At 36.8% G+C, this 20,560-nt stretch overlaps 1 protein-coding gene across 2 annotated transcripts in view; it reads left to right on the top strand.

Annotated features, from left to right (window-relative positions):
* The window catches only part of PPP3R1 (protein phosphatase 3 regulatory subunit B, alpha), a 36,269-nt gene extending 15,725 nt beyond the window's left edge, over positions 1-20,544 (top strand). The window contains exons 1-7 of one of the 2 annotated variants that reach the window (XM_057383197.1): positions 5,464-5,600; positions 5,692-5,716; positions 7,878-7,917; positions 16,474-16,650; positions 18,082-18,141; positions 18,831-19,015; positions 20,381-20,544. In XM_057383197.1, the coding sequence (XP_057239180.1) occupies positions 7,905-7,917; positions 16,474-16,650; positions 18,082-18,141; positions 18,831-19,015; positions 20,381-20,428 (483 nt within the window). In that variant the 5' untranslated portion in view covers positions 5,464-5,600; positions 5,692-5,716; positions 7,878-7,904 and the 3' untranslated portion in view covers positions 20,429-20,544. Of the gene's footprint in view, positions 1-5,463; positions 5,601-5,691; positions 5,717-7,877; positions 7,918-16,473; positions 16,651-18,081; positions 18,142-18,830; positions 19,016-20,380 lie in introns of those variants that run through there. The other variant, XM_057383196.1, reaches the window with a different exon arrangement.
* Positions 20,545-20,560: the final 16 nt, after the last annotated feature.

Here is a 20,560-nt window from a genome sequence, read left to right as displayed (position 1 = left end):
GCTGCCTGGGGTGGTTGTGACCCGAGGGCAGGACCTGTCACTTCACCTTAGGGGACGTCATAGCATTGGCCTCAGCCCATGAACCCAGCCTGTCCAGATTCTTCTGCAGAGCCTTCCCACCSTCCAGCAGAAAGAAACTCCCACAGTGTCATCTGCAAATTGACTGAGAGTGCCCTTCATTCTCGTGTCCAGATAACTGACAAAGATGACCTGCTGCAGCACTGAGCCCTGGGGAGCTGGTGACAGCTCCAGCTGGATGTAACTCCATTCACCACCACTCTTGGTTTGACCATCCAGGCAGCTTTTTACCCAGTGAACCTATGGCCCATCTGAGCCATGAGCAGATGGTTCCTCCAAGAGAATGCTGTGGGATGCAAGTGTTAAAAACTTTCTTAAAGTGTAGGTAAATGACACCAACAGCCTTTCGTCATCCTAAGTGGGATACCTTATTGTAGGAGATCAGGTTGGTCAAGCAGGGCCTGCCTTTTCATGAACCTGGGTTGCCTGGGACTGATAGAGGCACTGATTGCCCTGGTTGTCTTGCATGCACTGTGTGATTGCACCCAAGATAAGGTGGTTTAGATACCAACATTTAAGGTCAGTTCATAAATTTCATAGTTTGCTTTTGTAGCTGTGTCTGAAGGTGTCTGGGAGAAAATAACTCTAATATATTGCTGCAATATGCATCTTGTTGCTGGTTGACTAAAGAATTAAAGAAACAAGTTGTGGATACTCTTCCATAAAAATACCGTTTGTTCTTTTGCATACAGACCATTGCAAGATTTATTTGGTAAAGAAATACCAAAACGGATTTCTTTCATGACCTGTGCCATCCTGTGAATTTAATACACATTGATAGTCTAGCTGTTGGAGTTGTGTTCATAATAAAAGCTACTGATTTTAATGGCAAGTTTTACTCAAAAATGTGCAGGGAAGTGCATCTCTTACATACCAGTGGAATGCCCAAGTCCTTTACTGTGACACTTGTGGTCTGTGCTGCTTACCTGGTACCTTTATTACTGCTTATCTGTTTTTTTGTCTTTTCTTATTTATTTGCTTTAATCCTTTACTTTTCTGTATAACCTGTAAGCATTTGTTGCATGTTTGTATCCTGTTTAATTCCTTCTGTTGCACACGTGGACAAGTGAATGCTCCTACCAAAGGATAGCAAGATGCCCAGATTTGACAGTTTAATGCCAGGAAATGTATTGGACTTTTTGMTAGCCAAGGTAGTGGCTATGAGATGTCATGGGCTTTGGTTAGAACAGTGAGTGGAATATAAGCAGAGCTGAGGGGGTGAAAATTGTAGTGTGGTCGTGAAGGTGCAGTAAACTGTCATTTGAGCTGTATTCAGCTTGGAAATCTTGCACCTTAAACTGCTGTCATGCTATCCTAACTTCAGGATAGGCTGGATTTGTTGGTGATCTAAAAAGATAATGCAAGATTGGCAAGTGTAGTCTAACTTACTGCTAGGAGTTGCTTAGGTTTGGAACTCAAGAAATGTGAGGTGGGTGTCACCTCATGTATTTTATTTCCTCCCATGGGATGTAGCCTTAGAAAATAGGTTGAGAATTTGGGGTCAACATTGAAACTGTTGCTTGAGTTTCCACAAGCCTTCTTATTCAATGTGCTCTAATTCTTTGGTTTCACTTAATTTTTGCAATGCAGTCTAACTCAGCATTAATATGAGTGTAAGAACCTCAAGGTAGATTTATTTTCTTTGAGTAGAAGTCTTATGTTGGAGAACTGCTAATTTGAAGAGGAAGTATTTAGGGAGTTGTATTCTCTGTGCTTRGAGTACTTTTGTTCAAAGCAAGTACTTAGTTGCTGTATATGAGACGGTACAGAAGTCACCATGTTGTTTTAAATGTTACTTTCTAAATTTTGGCAGTTAGTCTGCCCTATTACTAGTCCTTAATTTCAATCAAATTGTGTTTTCAGGTAACTGTGTTTGGATATCCARATTTGAGGTGGATTTGTTTACTGTCTGCAATAAAAAGCTTAAAAGGTGACTCAATTACTCGAAGTGAAAGCACAAATGCCACATTTCCTCRTGATATTATCTGTAACATTTCCTTTACAAGTTTCCTTTTGTAGTGTATAAATTGGATATTCCTGTTATGTAGAAGATAATCAGTGACGTGTTTTTTTTTTTTTTATTCAAAGACTGCTCTTGGGCAGTCAAAACTTTCCTGTATTGAGTAGCTTTTTCAAGGGTTTTGGTTTTTTTTTCTTCTTCTATTTGAGTTTAACAAAAGAAGCTAAGTATATGTGTATTCATACTCTTTCTGAACAAGGTAGATAAAAGTATTTTTCTTGCTGCTTTTTTGCCCTGAAATCTTGTTCCCATTTTTCTTGTTTTAAGCCATATTTCTTGCGGTGTCTACAGACACTTTGGGTGTGTCTTTTGTCTGTGTTTTGGTAAACTCCTTTTAGTCTTTAATTCTCTTAAAGGTTAGSTTACATATGAAATGTATAAATTACAACAGGTGAGATCTTGCATGTTTTTGTGGCCAGCAATTGATTCAGAAGTTGTAATATTAAAGTGGCTTGAATCTTCTTGAGCTTTGTGTGAAATTAATTTTAAACCACTGCAGATGTGTCTATGCAGCGTGTTCTATTTATGCAGAAGTTTTTTAGAGCCTTGAAAACATATACTGTCATTTTTAGTTTGCCTACTTGTCTGCTGTTTGTTGATGAGGAAAACAATGCCAACCTCTGACAGCCAAAGCTCTGGTAATGTGTTAAACAGTGGGCATTAATAAAAGCAAGCCCAAAACAATAAAACCAAATCAAACTTCTTTTCACCAAGCAGTTCTTCATTGTTAAAGCTTTATGAAAGTGACAATACATGGAAAATGAGCACCAAGGAGAAGGAAGAATTCTCTGCAACAGGTAATTGTCATCAATCATTAATTTTGGTGGTATGAAGAATGAGAAAAGATAGAGAAGCATTTTGTGTGTTTGTGGAATAGGGAGAAGAGTCTTAGATGTAGGCTATAGCTGCCAACTTCTTCCATCTTTCTTCTTAATACTACCATTCGTTTGAGTTTTAGTAGGGGATGATGGAGAACAGCTTTTTGTATAACTTAAGAATTGAAGTTGATGATCTCTATAATGCCTAGTTCCGGCCCCCAGCTGACATGGTTTGGTTGACTGTTCCACTTGCCTGCTGTAGTTTCTTGCTTGTGCTGACAGTGACAATTAGTAGTGTAGAGGGTATAGGAGCAGATTCAAGAAGCACAACATACAGTGTGTTGCCAGCACTCCCAGCCTTGCATCAGAAACACAAATGCAGGATCATCTAGTTCGGAGGTGGAGCAGCTAGCACTGTGACAATGCAGTTTTCATCTGTAAGGCCATTTACAAGTATGAACTTTATACATTGCTTTTGTACTCTGCTGCAGAAAGWGGCAAATCTTGGACAACTACTCCTGTAAATATGCTAAACAGATCAAGAGGCCACACTTGCCCCTTGTTGAATTAATTGCCTGGCTATAGAAACAAATGAGAATCTCTGAAATAACCTAATGTTTTAAACTGTCCAGGAGTTAATTTTCGTTTGTAGTCCCCCTTTGGAGGACTAAATTTGAGATTAGTCCTAAGGTGAAATTGTGGCTTGCTGACATTTAAGCATATTTTCTGCTTCTACAAAAGCAGAAAACTAATCGAAGGCTGACACTGTAATTTAAGTCTCTGAATTATGTACAGAAAAATGCACATCATGCAGAAAAGCAAAGCAGTGTACAATCAGACCTAGAAAGTGTTCTACYGATATATATATTCTGAAGAACTGCTTTGCAGTGTGATGTCTTACTGTGTGCAAGCTGTTTTGTATAAACAACTGCAGCTTAGAATTCAGATTCTGTTACTAATTTTACTAATTGCTAATTTCCTTTTTTATTTTCTATCCACAGACCTTCATGTCTTTCACTAAAAGGAAATTTGTCAAGATAATTGCCTTTAACTATTGTATCTTGAAGCAGCATGTACAAAACTGATCTTAAGAAGAAAGAACAGTTAGTATTTGAAATAACTGCCAGGGGAAAAAAATCAAGAAACACTTTTTTTTTCCTGAAATAATCTGCAGAAGATACAATGACTAAAGTCCATTAAGAGGTTATTCTTACCTAGTAAAAAGGCACAGCTGCTGAAAGGAAAAAAAAATACTTTGTAGAAAAGAAAATTGCAAAAACCACTTTTGTTCTTAAAGGAACACAATTACGTGTCATGTCAGCTCCTTTACTGATGTGTTTTGACTTCTCTCTAGGAAGCTGGTATTTCTGCAGTATTCAGAATTGGGTCAGCCTTGTGTTAGTAGATTCTGGACTTTTCCTATATCTGTAATTATTTGTGTCAACACGTCATTTTTGCAGCTGTTTAACTGGGAATTAACCTGTCTTTTAACAGCATTCAAGAAAATATCAAGACTGTTCTAAAAGGATAAAGCTATTCAAAGTRTCTGTAATATTTCAGCTGCTTTTTCTGCTGGTGTGCCTTGAGAGAATAGATTTGAGTTCCAGCAGTCTGGTAGTGATACCACATGAAGCTGAGGAAGGCATGTTTTACCCTGGGTGTAGGTGCCRAGTAAATATTTTGTAGAGTGTTGACTCTGTAAAAGCTGCATCTCTTCAACAAACCATGTCACTGGTTCCTAAATGTGCTGGTATAGTGTATATGAGCAGGTACTCTCTGTGTGAGGTATGCTAAATAGAGATATCAGGAAACACTAATATAATGAGGTTTTAAAATTGACCGTCTTATGCTGTGTCAGAACCTTGTTGCTCTACAGATGCATTTATATAAATCAACTCTATCAGAGGTGAAATTACATCTTTGGGGTTTTACACTGCCTTTTGTCTTTATAAATTAGTGTAATTTAAAACTATAAAGTATAAATGCAATGTTATTTTAATGAATAAGATTTATAGTTATAGTCATCTTTTGCAGAAACTAATTTTCTGTTAGAGCACCCAATCACAAAGCATATTTTTCAGCATTCTTTAGAATGCTTCTTCATCCTGATGTTAAACCTAGGTTTTTCTTTGCATTAAAAATGTACAGATGAAAGTGTGTACCCAGTTCTTTCCCTTTTCTTAGAGGGCTTATTTGATACTTAACGATGTCTCATCGCTGGGCTTGGATCTCTGCGTTTTTTCATAACACATTGATGTGGATATAGCTCTAACCTTCCACTTTACTTACTGCCTGCCTATTCTTAAAAAAATCCTTGCTTCTTAAGTAAGAAGAATATTCAGCCTACTTAGTGCTTGTGTTTCAGGGTTTATCTCCTGTTTCAAGGAGCATGTACACATACTGATTATATTTGGGGACAAGTAAGCAACCTTCTTGTACTGCTGCTCAGAATATGATGAAAAATGCCTGCTCCTGAGACCACATCATTCTTCGTAATATCTGAAGATCAAGGCTTTGGTACAGAGCACCAACTTTGTGTTTGTCCAGATCACAACGGTGCAAATAGGAATTTTGGCGTGAGTTGAGATGTCTGTACCAAAAAGTCCTGCCAACAAGATCCTTTTAAATCATACAAGAATTTTGTGTTCTCCTGTGAAGATGAATATTCAACACATCAATAGCAGGTAACTATTTTTTTTTAAGTACTGTATGAAAAATGTTGAATAATTATATCATTTTTACATTGTCATTTACTAGATTTTTCTACTTTTTTAGATATCTAAGATCCAGTCCTGGATAGGTAAGTATTCTGAACACTTTTTTTAGCAATAACTGTTTTACAGAAAGCTAAACCGAAGTTTATTAACTTTTTTCTCTGATCTCCAACATTTTTTTTTTAGGCTACTCTATTTAGATAACTTGATTATGACTTAGCATGTGCATCTAAATGCTYCTTAGTAAGGCTTCCTATAAGCATTACACTTAATTAATGAACTGAAAAAAGTTATTCCAATTTTTTCATTTTATCATGCTGTTTTTGGAAGCATTTTATGTGTCTTTAGGCAGATTGATTTTGGTAGCCTGTACTAGAAATTAACTTTCTCCCAAAATCTGAACAAGGATGTAAATGCCCAGAACAGTAGTAATTAAGATTGTATATTTGTGTGCATGTGCATAAATGCACTGGTTTTAATTCAACTTTCTCCTTTAATTTGCAGCCTTCCAGTCTGGTGTTTTTCTTGCCTCTTCATGACCTCGTGTCTTGAGCAGCCTAGCTGGATCCCCTGGTTCCTGTTTTCTTCTTGTTTCAAAATTCTGCTTTCTCACATTTTAGATTTCCTTTTATATTCACATGCATACACTAGCCTTTTGCTACCTGTTTTGGTCTTTGCTGTTTTCCCTAAGACTTTAGTTGGGTTCCATCCAACATTTTTCATGTGGCACTGCTCTCCTGGATTACCTGCCACAGTGCAGTTAGTTTGTCTGCAAAATATCCCAGTTGTGCTTTTGAGGTTTTAGTGACCTGGTGGTCCTCGTCTACATTTCTGTTCTGCTGTCTTGCCCTAAGTAGCCATTGGAGAAGTTAAGGCTTTACCTTTTGCTGCCCTACTTAGAAAGCAAATGGATGAATTTTTTTTTAAAGAAGCAAGAGGGTTTATGGATTGTGGGAAATAAGCAAAGTSAAAGTGTTCCTGAAGTAAAAAATGCAAGCACCCCCTTCTCAACAACAGCAACAACACATCTCCTCTTGGACATATTTAGATTTATGAGTTGTTCATTCTACCCCTTTCTGCTCTAATTAGGAAGTGCAGTTGCATTTTAGCTTCTAGGTTAAATATAGTTCTTCCTTTTTTTTTCCCCTCTCTTGTCAAGTAGTCTCTCTATTTCTGTTTGATTTTTTATCATTTTGACGAGCCTTTCTGTGCAAGTGCTCAGCTCTGGAATCTCTTGTGCTCCACACCATAAGAGAATTGCTCCTGAACAGTGTCTTAGACTCATCTGAAATATGTYTTATTTTCTTATGTAAAACACTCCCTTAAAAAGATTTGTATTGAAAATGGCTATTAATCCCTTCAGATATCTGGCTGCTCCTTTGCTAATGGATTCAGAAAAGTCATTAAAGCATGTTTGTGTTGTGATGTCTGCCTCAAAGTGAGGCATTTGGGGGAAAATACCAAGTTTTAGTTTCTGTTGGCGTTAATGTTGCAGTAGTTCATGTTGATTTCCATGTGTGCAAATTTAAAGTGTTGATATTCTTGGAGTTTTAAATTTTTTATGCTATTACTGCTTTGTAGTGTGRCAAGGATTTAAAATCTTAGTTTGACTTTCCATTCAGTTAAAAGCAGCAATATATTAGCATAGTACATTACAAAAATATTTAAATGTAAAACTGTTATGTCTGAGTTTCATGTGAAACTCTTCTTTTGCATCATTCCTGCTGTGTGAATCCTTTTTGAGGGGGAATGGGTAGGTGGCTCAGGGGAGAAAACTTGGTACAGTTTTCTTATGCAAATTGAGTAAGATTTGTCATGGAATTTATAAAAACATGTCTGTTTCTSTGTATGAAATAAAATGGTAAAGCAGGTTTTATGACGTTTTGAAATTAAATATTTTTAACTTGAAAACTAGCATTTGCTCATTGTATAAGTAGTGAGTTTGTTTTTTCTGAATTTAGAATATGGGATTGAAGTTTGTGTGGTTATTATGTGAACTTACATTTTCATGGAAATTCTCATTGGAGGAGATCTCTTGATGGTTTTATATTTCTTTGTATGTTTTGGTAACATAGATCTATCCAAATAAACATTGTTTATGGTTGTTGGGTCTGAAATATATTTTTAAATAATAATGTAACTTATATTGCCTGAGATTTTTACAGTGCTGAAATKTAAGTAATTCCTCAAAGCTTATTTGGGAGTAATTGCAACTTTGTGTTTTGTCTTTTCTTTTTTGTGTTTCAGGGAAATGAGGCAAGCTAYCCTTTGGAAATGTGCTCGCACTGTAAGTTTTTTTTAATTGCTACATTGTATTGTTACAGAAGTGAATCTTATTTGAGGATTGATATGTACAGCTTCCACGTATGGTATACAGTTTATGTATTAACCAAAMGAGTAAAATTAAAAGGTTAAAAATGACYTCTGGGAATAATACMGCTTTTGCTGTTACATTGTAAAATSAAAAAYAGTCCATCTTTAAATTCAAAATCACTTAAAGCTTTGGGTTTTCTTTGAGTCCTCCATTAGAATATTGAAAAAAAAACTTAAGATGGTCTTGATATCTGAAAGGTGAAGTGTAGTAATACGTGGTAGTTCAGCCAGTGGGGGTTTTTCATTAGTCCTGGTGGCATTTCCTCAGAGATGTGGAGCAGTTATGGTGCAGTCTGTGCTGTGTTAGGAGTGAAGTACRTTGCCTAAACTGGCTTTGTGCACTCAGAGGAAAGAGAGGTTGAGACTAAATGAGCTTTATTTGCCCTGTGTGTGCTTGCAGACAGTTAGCTGAGAAGCCACTTGGTGTTACTTGCTTTTGGCCATATGAGAATAAAACTCATTGCTCCATCTTGTGGGATTAGTCTGCCCTGTAAAAATGTTATTTCTTGCTTAAAGCTGACCAAAGAAAGGGTGTGTGAAATGTCCTTGTGGTGTTGTGMTAAGTGTACCTATTCTTTGGTGTTTTTTCCATTGAATGATTTTCTGCAGCTCTGAAGTGTGTGTAGATGTGTATGTATCTTCTGTACCACTTGATAAAATTCCTCATGTTGGGTGAATCTTGTTTTTGAATAGGGTAACTCTTCAAGAGATGGACTGTTTTCTAGATTTCTTTCACAGTCCTTGTCCTAACTGGCCTCTAGCTCTCATAAGTTAAACTGTAATAGAAAATACTTAATCAGGGAGAAATCTCTGTCTAAATATGTTTTTTTTCAGAGAAATTAGGCTTTATCTGGTAATTTGCAAGTACTCTATGCCTAATAGGAACATCTACATGGATTCTGAGTCTCACATTTGCAAACACTTGAGAATCTTACGCACAGAAGTGCATATCTGTGTTACGCTCAGTATATTTTGTTAAATGCAAATATGTGGTTGAAGTTTTGTATTCAATGGAGGCTTCAGGAATGTTTTCCTGAATCATATATACATCTCAATCTTACATTACTTCTCCATTGATCAGTGTTTAGTTAAGGACAAACTGATTTCTGAGGAGTAATCTGTTTTTAGCTAGGTGTGTCAGAGTTGTAAGCAGTGTGTTGCTGTCCCTAACTTTAATTCTAGGACTAGTTATATTCATTGGTAGCAACTGGCAGCCTAAAAGTTACTGAGCTTATTTGCCATTTTTATTGCAGAGAAAGTAAGGATTTTTGCWTTATATTCTGAAGTTAAGCTGTATRTTGAAGCTGCTGTTGTTAAATGTGAATTTTCTCATGAGTAAAGCTTTTTCAGTTCTGATGGCCCTTCTCACAGGAGAAAGTCAGCTGTGTCCCTGAGCAACATAACCATACACACTGGGAAGGTGGAGTTATCCCTGTCCCTTTGCTTGGATGGGCCCAGTCACTGCAATGATTGTGCTGTGCCTAAAGATCCTGCTTGCCTCTGTATTCTGAAAGCTGGGGGTTTGGGACAGTTGGCTAAGTAGGGCATTTACATTGTTCTTCAAATGTTACATGTTCCTGCTGCTTCCCAGGAATTGTCACTGGCAGGTTTAAAGCTTTCAGGGCAAGGCCAGATAATGTCTTTGAAGATCATCTGATAGGGATTTTAAATGTTTATTCCTTTTGGCCAGTTGGTAATAATGTATTTATGCTCTTTGTGTGGGGGCATTGGATCATAACTTCTGCTTGGTGCTGCAGTTGCTTCTTTGGTGTCTTATTTTTTTAAGAATAATTTTGTGTTAAAGTTGGCCATTATGCAAATTTAGGATACCGGGGTTAGGATGCCACACCATTATATAGTGAAGGATATACTTTTAACCTCTCATTTTAGAACATTAGTTCTTCTCAGTGGGTGAATTAGTGTTGTTGGATTCCTTAGAGTGGTTTGGTTTTGTTTCTCTGCTGTGCCAGAAATTACTGAAAACCCAGCACTGCTTTCCATGGTGAAAATGGAAATATAGTGTAGTGTTTTTAATATAAGCACACTTTTGTAGAGTGTTTGGATTTTACGATAAGGAGACTAATATATCTCTTTTCTGACTTWGGAAATTGTAATTGACACATCTGATGTCATGAAAAGGATTAGGCCAGCTGTGTGTAAGCATATACAAGACAAGTGGYTGAGTGTGTTCTCAAGGGCGTCATCTTTTTGAAATGTGATCTCCAAGACTGAAATGGCTGACTTGGTTGCTACTCTGAAACATTATATTTGTGAATCAGATGAGACTGTAGGTAGAGGTGAGAGTTTTGYTGAAGGTCTGTTTTATTTTGAGATCTCTGCAATCCATTCTTCTTGGGGAAAATTAATCTGAAAACATTTAAAATTAATTTCAGGACATGTTTGATTTACMAAATACTTTTCCTAATACCTTAGCAATATTCCTGTCTCTAATAATCTCATGTTTSAAAAATAAGTGGAAATGGGGCTCTGTGTGACCACACTCTGATCTGGTTTTTGTTAGTTAAACTTTTGGGCAAGTATTCTAAGAGTATCTCAAAAGCCAGCCATTTAAATACAGGTTTAAACATTTAGATGAACATTTAGATTGCAGAAGTGCTCAGCACCTTGTTGCTGAGAGATGCACAGCTTTTCTAAGGTCTGTACCCTTTGCAGATGCCTGTGTGTTTGTGCACTCTGCAGCAATGGCCGTACCATGCTTTATAATGCATAAACAGTTATCCTGTTAAAGCATCACTGAATGTAGTGGATTTCAGAAATCTGTAGTTTTAGTGCATTCTTTAWTTTTGGCTCTCACATTAATAGAAAGCTAGCTATGTGCCCTTATGCTRACTGGAAAAAATGTAATTCAATTTTTGTTTTTTGAAATTACTGTTCTCAGTAATTATAATGGGCTTTTAATAAAGCTTTTTGAGTTGTCACWTGAATAGTTTTTACAGTCTTCTCTGAGCATCAGTTTCATGCATAACAATTTGAAACAGAATTGTTTTAAAATATAATGGCTCATCCTCTGCTATTGTGTTAGGGGGGAAGGTGTGAGGAACTCAGTCGTGTGGATCAGCATATTAGAAAGTGAACAACTGGGAGATAAGACTCATGCACTAAAATGGGACTGAGGCRAAGAATTTGCATGTAGTTTCTTGGAAGCATTTTAACCTGATTCATCATATTTTTAGATGTATGCAAATGAATTCAAGATAYGAAACGGTGTTGGCCCTAAGAATTTTAATACTTAGATGGAAGAGAAATCTTTTGAAAGTACTGATAGTTCTTTAACAAAAAAAATCCCTAGTACCAGAACTACTTAAACAACCCACATCTTGTGTTAATTACAAGGTGAGCAAAACTCAAAATGGATTATGAAATAAACATGAATAATTCCAAGTGTTTTAGAACAGTGAAGAATTTGATGTTTGTACAGGGCTGCCAACAAAGCGTTGTAAAGAAAAGCCCTTAGCAGTTACTATTTCCAGCCAGTTAGTAAGTTTTTAGCTCGGGCATCGGTGCCAAGCTGCTGGGATACTGTCTGATTGTGCTAAAAATTGTAGGAAGCACAGAGCTCCCKGTCAGCTGGGAACACAGCACCAAAAAGGCTAATTCAGATCTGAGGTAGAGGAACTCTCAGGGTTGCTCAGAGCATGGTGATGAGTCACAGGCAAATTCTTCCTCAAACAGTGTAAACAAAACTCAGTCCTCCTGATTTTCCTCAGCGGTGGAGTCGCCCTTTTTATGCTGCTGTGGACTTCCCTAGGATTTCCTAGTGTTTTTTATCTCCCTAGGATTTCCTAGTGTTTTTTATCTCTGTCCTGGTATTCTGAGCTAGTCTTGTAAAATTCTGTCTGCTACTGCCACCATCAGTCCTTCCAGCAGTCCTTCGAGATCTGAACTGGCTCCTGCCTTGCATTTCCAGCAGAACTTAAGGGGGTCTGTGTGAGCACAAAGTTGTGTTTTGTTCAGACGTGAAAAATTTAATTTAGTGCTCTGTTTCTTCAGTGAGAGCTATGTGAAATTTTAAGAAAGTCCATTTTTAAGGGCATGGAAAATAGAGGTCTTGGAAAGAAGGGCACGTCCATCTTGGATGGGAACCATTGTATATGCGCATTCTAGGAGATAATCTCAACAACAATAAAAAAGATAATTGGAATCTGCTCTTATATATGAATGTATGCTGTTTTCCTTCAGAAAATCCAAATGAGAAAAAAGGAATAAACAGTAAATCCCGGAGGMCCTATATAGTTTTTAGGTAAATACAGTCTAGGCAGTGAGAGTCAGCAGAAATGAAGACTGTGAACTGAAGAAAGAATAGACAGAAGGTATGCAAAATCTAAGGCATATGATACTGTAATGTATTCATCTCTTATTTTATATTCATATTCTTATTTCTTAAAGCTGTTCTGTGAAGACAAAGATGCTACTGAAATACAAATTTCTTTCAAGTGTATAAGCTTTTTAAGATTCAGCTTGTGGAAAAGGATTTAATGGTAGGTGAGGTGTTTGCAATATATCTAAGGAAAAATAATTGAATTATTATATTAGATTCTCATACAGTCAGTTATAAGCAAAGTGATCTCCATATGTTTTCCTAGATATGTTCATTAGGAAAAGTGGCTTTTTGGGCTCATGAACTATTAAAGAAAACTTCTTTTAGTCCTGTAGTTATTTTGCTTTGTTATTATTTCATCCTCTAAATACTTTCAGTCATGGTGTGTCAATTGCCAGAAACAAAATATTTTAAGAGTTTKCTATTTGGTCAGCTTTTGGCAGGAGATACTATTTTTTTTCTGCACTTTTCTTTGACTTCTTCTTTTCCTCCCCCCCAAGAAAGGAACCTCTCTCAGATCTCCCATGCAGGCAAATCCTTTGCTTCTTGAATGTTTTAAGCTTTGGAGTGAGAAATTTGTAATCCAATTTCTAGYAGAAGCTACTGCCAGATATTTGTACCTGGACAGTGAATTGCAGTTGAGCTGGTAGGAGCTATGAAGTGGAATGTGTGTGTATATGTGGAGAAAGAGTAATTAACAATTTTTAAGTATCAGGACTCCTTAATTTTGCAATTTAGTCAGCTGTTGCTTTGTTACAGTTCAGCAAAACACTGACATTCTGGAGAAATATTCTTACATGCCTTTGCAACCTCTTCCCCATCCTTTGATCTGATTCTTTCCATATCATCCATGATCTTGACCTCCTTGCCTACAGTCTTTAAAACAAATAAAAAGGAAATTGATATTTTATCTTCTAAATTGRTATTTTATCTTCTCTTAAGCTTGCTTAAATTTGTAAATTTAAGGACCTTGCTAGCTGCAAAAGCAAGGCTGGTTAAGCCAGCAGTGGCTCTTGTGCCCAGCAGATGATGGCAGAGCAGCATTGTGTCCAGTGAATCAGTGTCTGAATGTCGCAAGAAAATGTTCTTTTCGTAATTTGTATTAGTAGCTCCTGCTAGAGATATATTAGCTTGAGATAAAATACCTTTCTGAYAACAGTTTGTTTTCTTAGCACATCTTGTGTGGGACATGTTGTCTCTTTGCAATGGCAGAATTGGTCATCTGTCCTATGTGCCCACTTATGTCAATTTAGGCTGTGTAGCAGKGTGTGAGTGCCTTGTGTATGTGGTRTTTAGCTCCACTTCATAGCAGAGCATTGACAGAACTCTGGGTGTCACTTTGAGTCTTTGCTCATRTATTTGTGAGGAAAAATAGCAGGGACTTGAGCTCCCAAACCAGGAAATGGAACTGGAGTAATGAAGTAAGACTTCCTTAAATGTGACATATGGGTTGTGAGAAAATTGTGTTRTCTAATGATCTACAGGTCTGTAGTCCTGATTCAGGCAGTTCCATGCTTACATCCTAGTTTGTAAAAATGTCATTGCTGTGTTTTGGTAGTTTGGAGTTTTTTTATGTGTTACTTTGAAGGTTTTTAGAACTTGCAGTTCATTAATTCATTAGGTTTTGTGRCAAGGGAGAAGAGTTCCAGCTGTGTTAATGCTTCTATAATTTTTCTCCATTGTGATTTTGTGGAATTGCAGAACTGTGAAGTATTTCAGGTTGCTTAGGAGGCTTTAGAACTGACTGAAATTGAAGTATTAGTCTTTCAGTTAATACTGGAAGTGAGATTCCACTGGTCTGGTAAGAGACTGACAGTGCAAATAATACTTTCAATATGCCATTTAGTTGCTTTAAAATGAAATAATACAGACATAAATTATGTCCATACACTTATTTTACAAGGTGTACATAGGTARTATGATAAGCCATGCTTAATATTATGCTTTTTCAAATACTTGTGCTGTGAGGATTTTTTGAGGATACCAACTCTTGCTATGCAAGTTGCCAGTAGAGCTTCCACTAAAAATGAAGTTCCTGCATTTGCAGCTTGCCAAGGTGCTGTCTTTGCATTAAACTGTGGTGGGCCCAATAATGGTGCAGTGGCAGGACTGGGAGTGAGAAAGAGTGGAAGCAAGAGAKTTTCTGTGGACAGAAGCAAAAGTTGGCAAATACCTTCAGTGTATTGGTGAGAAGCAGCATTTTGTGCTGACATAACTCATAAAATTGCCAGCTCTGCTTTGCCCTTCCTTTTTAATACTCTCTTCTTTTAGTCTCATGACAGTGTTCTACCTCCAGGTTACCATATGGTGCTCTGTCTCCTTCTGTGTCATCTGGGGGCATTCCTGGGTAGYTGTGTTCAGGGTACACCTCCAGTCATGTTCAAAGCTTCTGTGCAAAAATAGGGGTAAAAGGAAAATTTTGCCTCAGTTGAGAGGTCAATGAGTTTAAATACCACCCTGCTTACTAGGAAATGAGGAGAGCAAATTATGTTTAGTCTTTTGTAGCCCTAGAGGCAGAATCAGGTCTGTTAGTTTCTGTCACAGCAAAGAGAAGATTATATAGGGACTGTAGACTGTTTTTTGCCSTTTGCCTCTGCAGTTGCAAACAGTAACTGAGACTGGCTAACTGCAGAATGTCAGAATTTACTGTTCAGGCAAAAATAAGTCTTGACAGAAAATCATCTTGTGCCTTTGGACTTCTGGCAGGCTCTCTGTTATTCTGAAACAGTGCAGTTGTGAGGACTCTGAATTTGTGTCTCATTGGTTTTTAGGCAAGGATATAAAGGAGTTGAAGTGGAAGTTCCTTCCTGTTGGTAAAGGATCAGGTCTCTGAGTTGGYTACAATTTCATAACACCAAGTTCTGCAGGTTAGCTGACCATATGTATTGGAAAGATTTAGAGCTGTTTGGTTTTATGCTGTGTTTTTAAAAAAGCCTAAAAAGGTATTAATGTGGTGTGAGATGGATCAGGTGGATGTATGTACCTTGTAGAAGTTAYGATAGAATTTCTGTTACTATTGGAGCAAATGCAGTAAATGGAGCTAAGAAATACTGAGGAGACTGCTCACATTGAGGAGAAGATTGGTGGGGGAGTTTGCCAGCCTTAGGTTCTGCAATGTGTGTTTGCTGTTTGCTCTGTGCTGGGCTCCTTCTAGGGCTTCCTAAGAACCTCACTTCCTCCTTCATAGCCAAAAATAGTGAGCAACGTGTGAACAAACTTAGGTCTTGTAAATGAAACTGCTGATAGGATATTTTCAGGTTATTATGGGGAAGTTTTTTCAAGCTTTTCAGCRGTAGCAGTTGCTTTTGCTACTCCTTTTTAAAAGCAAAAGATTGGTTTTAAATGTTTTTATGGATTCACAGATTTAGTCTGTTCCTGGCATCCTCAGACATGCAAAGTAAGGTACTAGGTATGTGCTGTAATTGAGATTCTCTATAAATTTGAAGAGATTACATGAAGAGGTGCTGCTGCAGAGCCTGAATCTACCCTAATTTTTGGGACCAAAAAAAACCTGTATGCAAGTCATGGCTAAATGTGTCTGTTTCCTGTTTGAGATGGAGAGGAAAAATGATCTGAGGTYAATCAGAGGGATGTTTTGAGTAGATGAGAGAGAACTGGTTAACAGTAGGACTGTTAACCAGCTTAACTGAACATATCCCAGAAGATCTCATGTTGGTGTGCTGAAAAAGCATTTGTTTTGCTAATAAGCTGAATATAATGTTAGTCTAATGTAAACATACTACTAACTCCTTCAGAGAACATTTGGTCTCTTTAATTTCTTCATACCTGGTATTTGTAAGAGCTGTCTGACTAAGAACTAATGAGCTAAGCATCCTCAATCCTTCAAAATGTTGTGTCAGCAAATGGTATTCAGTGAGTCACAAGGCTTAACCRTATTATGGCAGGTGCAGGGAGGAAAAAAGGTAAGTCTTATTTAAAATAAAATTAAAAGGCTTGTGTTTRTATTCAGAATTTCATGATATCTTTATAGCCTTCCACTGAAGTGTTTAATTGTTATAAAAAAGCAGGAGAAAATGTTGTAGGCAAGCAATGAAATGTGCCTTGGGTTTAACTGCGAAGGGTTTACTAAAACCTTTCTGAGAATAAACATAGGGTTGTTTTTCATTTCAGTTGATGCTGATGAGATAAAACGACTAGGAAAGAGATTTAAGAAGCTTGATTTGGACAACTCTGGTTCTCTGAGTGTGGAAGAGTTCATGTCTTTACCTGAATTGCAACAGAACCCATTAGTACAGCGAGTAATAGATATATTTGACACAGACGGCAATGGAGAAGTGGATTTCAAAGGTAAGGCACAGTGTTCTGTGACAGGTGGTGGGACTTCAGCACAATTCCTAGTGCTTCAGAGCTTATATTTTTCTTCATCTGAGAGAGGAGAGGTGAGGAAAATTTCTTAACCAAAAGAAGGTGCTAATTCCTAGTAAAACTGAATACCAGTAAAACTAGTTGCTCTGGTGTGTTAGGGCACTGCTGAGTGAAATGCTTAGAAGCAGATTGCTTAGCAATAGCTTTTAAGGTCATGCTGAGGACTACTCATTAAATAGCTCTTAAAAGTGCACCAGTTTACACTCTTAATTTTAATGCTGTCTGAGGAAAGATTGAWAAAAGTGGGGTAGGCCAAGTGCTGTATTTCTGCAAAAGTTTCATACAGAAACAAGTATTTATACAAATATCCAAATGAAATCTGTCCTTTGTTGGGTATTTAGAAAATAGAAAGGAGCCCAGGTTTTTCTGTTGATACTTCTTTTACAGGAATATTTTTAGATTGACACTTGAAGAAAAAAATCTAAGTAACCCAGAGATTTGATTGAGTAATTTCTCAAAATTTTAGACTTATTTTAAATATTTATGATGAAAAGGACCAACAGGTTATAATCTTCATTGCTAGTTCATCTTAAAACAGTCTCTGACTTTTAGAAGTGATAATGTTTGTAACTTCTGTTCAAGGCCATACTTAGTATTTCTTGTTACTTATGACTAGAGAAGGTTAATCGGTTTTTCTTGCATTTCTTTTAAATTGGAGGAAGTACTTAAATTTATACTGACAGGCTGATATTTAAAATAAGATATTAATATACTAGAGCTGCTAACCTTTGCAAAACCCTTTAAAGTTCTATAGGGATAGCTACAGTAGAATCAGAATGTTGAGTTTTGATCAAAAGAAGTAATTTTTGTATGGAACTATTGAAAATTCCCTTGTAAGAAATAGGCAGTCATGAACACTGATAATCATGTTGTCTGTGACATTGAACTGTGATTAATACAGTTACCAAGAGCTGTTCCTCTTGGGGGGAACAGGAAGTTGGCAAAATCAATCCTCTTTTATAGAAAAATCCTRTATCTTTTAAAGCAGTTTTCTTTCAAGTGTAATTCTTTACATTGAGAAACCAGTCTTGAGAGGAGTTGTACTCCAGTGGGGAGTAGCTTTAGTAAAGATCTTGGAGTTTTCTGTCMAGTTCTTGTGAGGGTCCTGCAAAAAAATTACTTAAATCCTGGTGTGATCACATCTGTTTAATGAGTACTGCATTAGATTTGGGGTTCCTCCACTGAAGAACATTCAAGTATCAAAGTGTGCAGACATTTAGGTGTCACAAGGTAGACAATATTTTAAAGATTTGAGGGTAATTTAAATTATTTTTACAATTTCTAAAATTTTCTGTATGTTGACTTGTTTATTGAAAAATACACCTTTTTACATGTTTTCCTTGTATTGTTTAGAATTTATAGAAGGAGTCTCCCAGTTCAGTGTCAAAGGAGATAAAGAACAGAAGTTGAGGTGTAAGTATTTTGATTTTCCTTAACAAAAAATTTCTGATCTTAAAAACACGCTTCTGTGAATTAAGATTAAGAAATTGGCAAATCCAGATTGTTGTAAAGAGTGGAAAGTCATAAAAGTAGATGGTAAGCTTTTTTGCATTTTGTCATTTATTTGTGTGAAGATTTGTTAGCTCTCTTTTCTGCAGGGAAGGTTGGAGGAGGTTGGTTGCTTTCTGAAGAATTTCAGTTGCTCTCTGTTTTTAGAAAAAATAAATTCATTTAAGAACAGCTTGCTATACACGGGGCTAAGAGTGATACTCATTTTTTTGTCATTATAGTAGAAAAGCAATAAACACGTTTCAGAACTGYATCTCCAGACCTAGGCTTTTGGATTTCAGTTACAAATGTAGCTTCCAATAAGACTGAAGTGTTTAAAAATAAATTCAGTCTTGATGCCAAGTTGTTTGCAGCAAAGTGACCAGGTGGRATTTTGAGTCATCTGTTTCCTGGAAAACTGTAATTTTTTTGCTGCTTGCATGCTTTACTTGTGGTGGGGAAGATTTTTTGTTTGGTGTTCATAGAATTCTTTTACTGGTGGTGCTAAAACAATTTCAGATGTTTTCTGAAATGAGTATATATTCTCTTCAGACCACATTTGTTACTAAATGGTTAGTTTATTTATTTTTGATTMTTTCTTTTTACTTCTGCAGTTGCTTTTCGCATTTATGATATGGACAAAGATGGCTATATCTCAAATGGAGAGCTCTTCCAGGTGCTGAAGATGATGGTTGGGAACAATCTCAAAGACACTCAGTTACAGCAAATTGTAGATAAAACCATAATTAATGCAGATAAGGATGGYGATGGAAGAATATCCTTTGAAGAATTCTGTGCTGTAAGTAACTTCTAAAGAAAACTTGCATCATTTAGAGGGTGAGACAAAAGCTTGCTCAAGTGCTGCTCTGGAAAAAGAGTAAACAGTTGAAAGGTGCCTTTCAAGAATATTGAAGTTTACTGAGCAGAAGGCTTAAATGCAGCATTTAATACATGAAGGGATTGATTTCAACCCCATGTGGTATATTWATTGAATTAGTTGACAGCAAATTTTAAACTCTTTTTCTCAAAAAAAGTAAATGACACATTCAATCTTGATCATTTGAAAATTGCAATAATGAGTGTTTATACATTGATTTACAACAGTGTATTAAGGAAGATACACCTTGTARCATGGTTTGGGCATTGCTTTTTTTCCTAATCTTTGAATTTACTACTTCAGTTCAAGCATAACTTGTTCATACTCCATGAAAAATGTTAATTCTGAAAAAAAAGCAGGGAAGGAATCTGCCATTCCACTGACTACTCAAGTGAAAAGGTTCTGTTGTTTGCATTTTGGGGATATTTTTTTAAAGTTCAGTTATTTTTGTAACATCACGTAAAAACACATCTGCAAAGAAGTCAGAGCTACAGCCTGCAAATGCCTGGATTAGTGCATTACCTGTGTAGTTCTTGCACTGGGCTGTCTTCTTCCAGCCATCCCTCAAATGTGATGCCTCTTCTTTTGTCCTTGGGCTTTTGGCCAGGCTTCCTGTCTTGTGCTACTGATGGATTTTCCTCTTCCTTTATTTCAGTTTTTGTTGACCTYCTGGCAAAGACACTTTTCAGTTCTACAACCTCTTACCCTTCTTGCATTTTGCCTTCTCTCAATCCCATGCTGTCTGTCTACAAAAATGTTTTTTATTTGTTGCATTTGGCAAATATAATTTGGCCTTTGAATTTTGTTCCTGCATTACAAAATGTTCCTCTGACATGGCATCTTTCCTTCTTCCATCTTCATGGATCACACGCCTATGAACACTGGCAATTCTTTTCTGAGTGTGTGCAGTTCTGTCAGAAATCCTGCTGCCATTCCTAAGGCACTTCTGCTGGGAAGATTCAGTTTTACAGGTGTTTTAGAAGTCAAACATTTTGTTTAACATGCACAAACATACTACAAGGTCATAATATGAGATGGAGAGGAATGCCAAAATGGTGTTATTTGCACTGGTTTTCAGGCCTATGGGTGTGTAAATTGTGCTAATATTGAACTAATTTGGTATGGACATAATTAATTTTATCTCTCACATACTTGTAAAATGTAAATCAGTGCAGAGGCCAGGGAAGCTACTGCCTTTATGATTGACCTGAATGCATCTATTGAATGTGATCTTTGTACCTTGCTAACTTTCAGTTCTCATCTTTCTGAACCTTATTTTTCTCCCAGGTTGTAGGAGGCCTAGATATCCACAAAAAGATGGTCGTAGACGTGTGACTCTGTAGGGCACCACCCAACACTTTTGCTTTCTTCTCCATCTCTGAAGATCTGCTCCAGACGTCCAGCAATGCTCTCTGTGTATTTAAATGGAAGTATTTTTCTCTGTGAAGCCACATTTTCCAACATGAG

This window comes from Malurus melanocephalus, unplaced genomic scaffold, assembly GCF_030028575.1.
Source record: "Malurus melanocephalus ecotype Western Australia unplaced genomic scaffold, MMel_1.1 scaffold_615, whole genome shotgun sequence".
Taxonomy (NCBI): domain Eukaryota; kingdom Metazoa; phylum Chordata; class Aves; order Passeriformes; family Maluridae; genus Malurus; species Malurus melanocephalus.
Note: the sequence above shows the minus strand (reverse complement) of the source record. Positions and strands in the feature narration are given on the sequence as shown.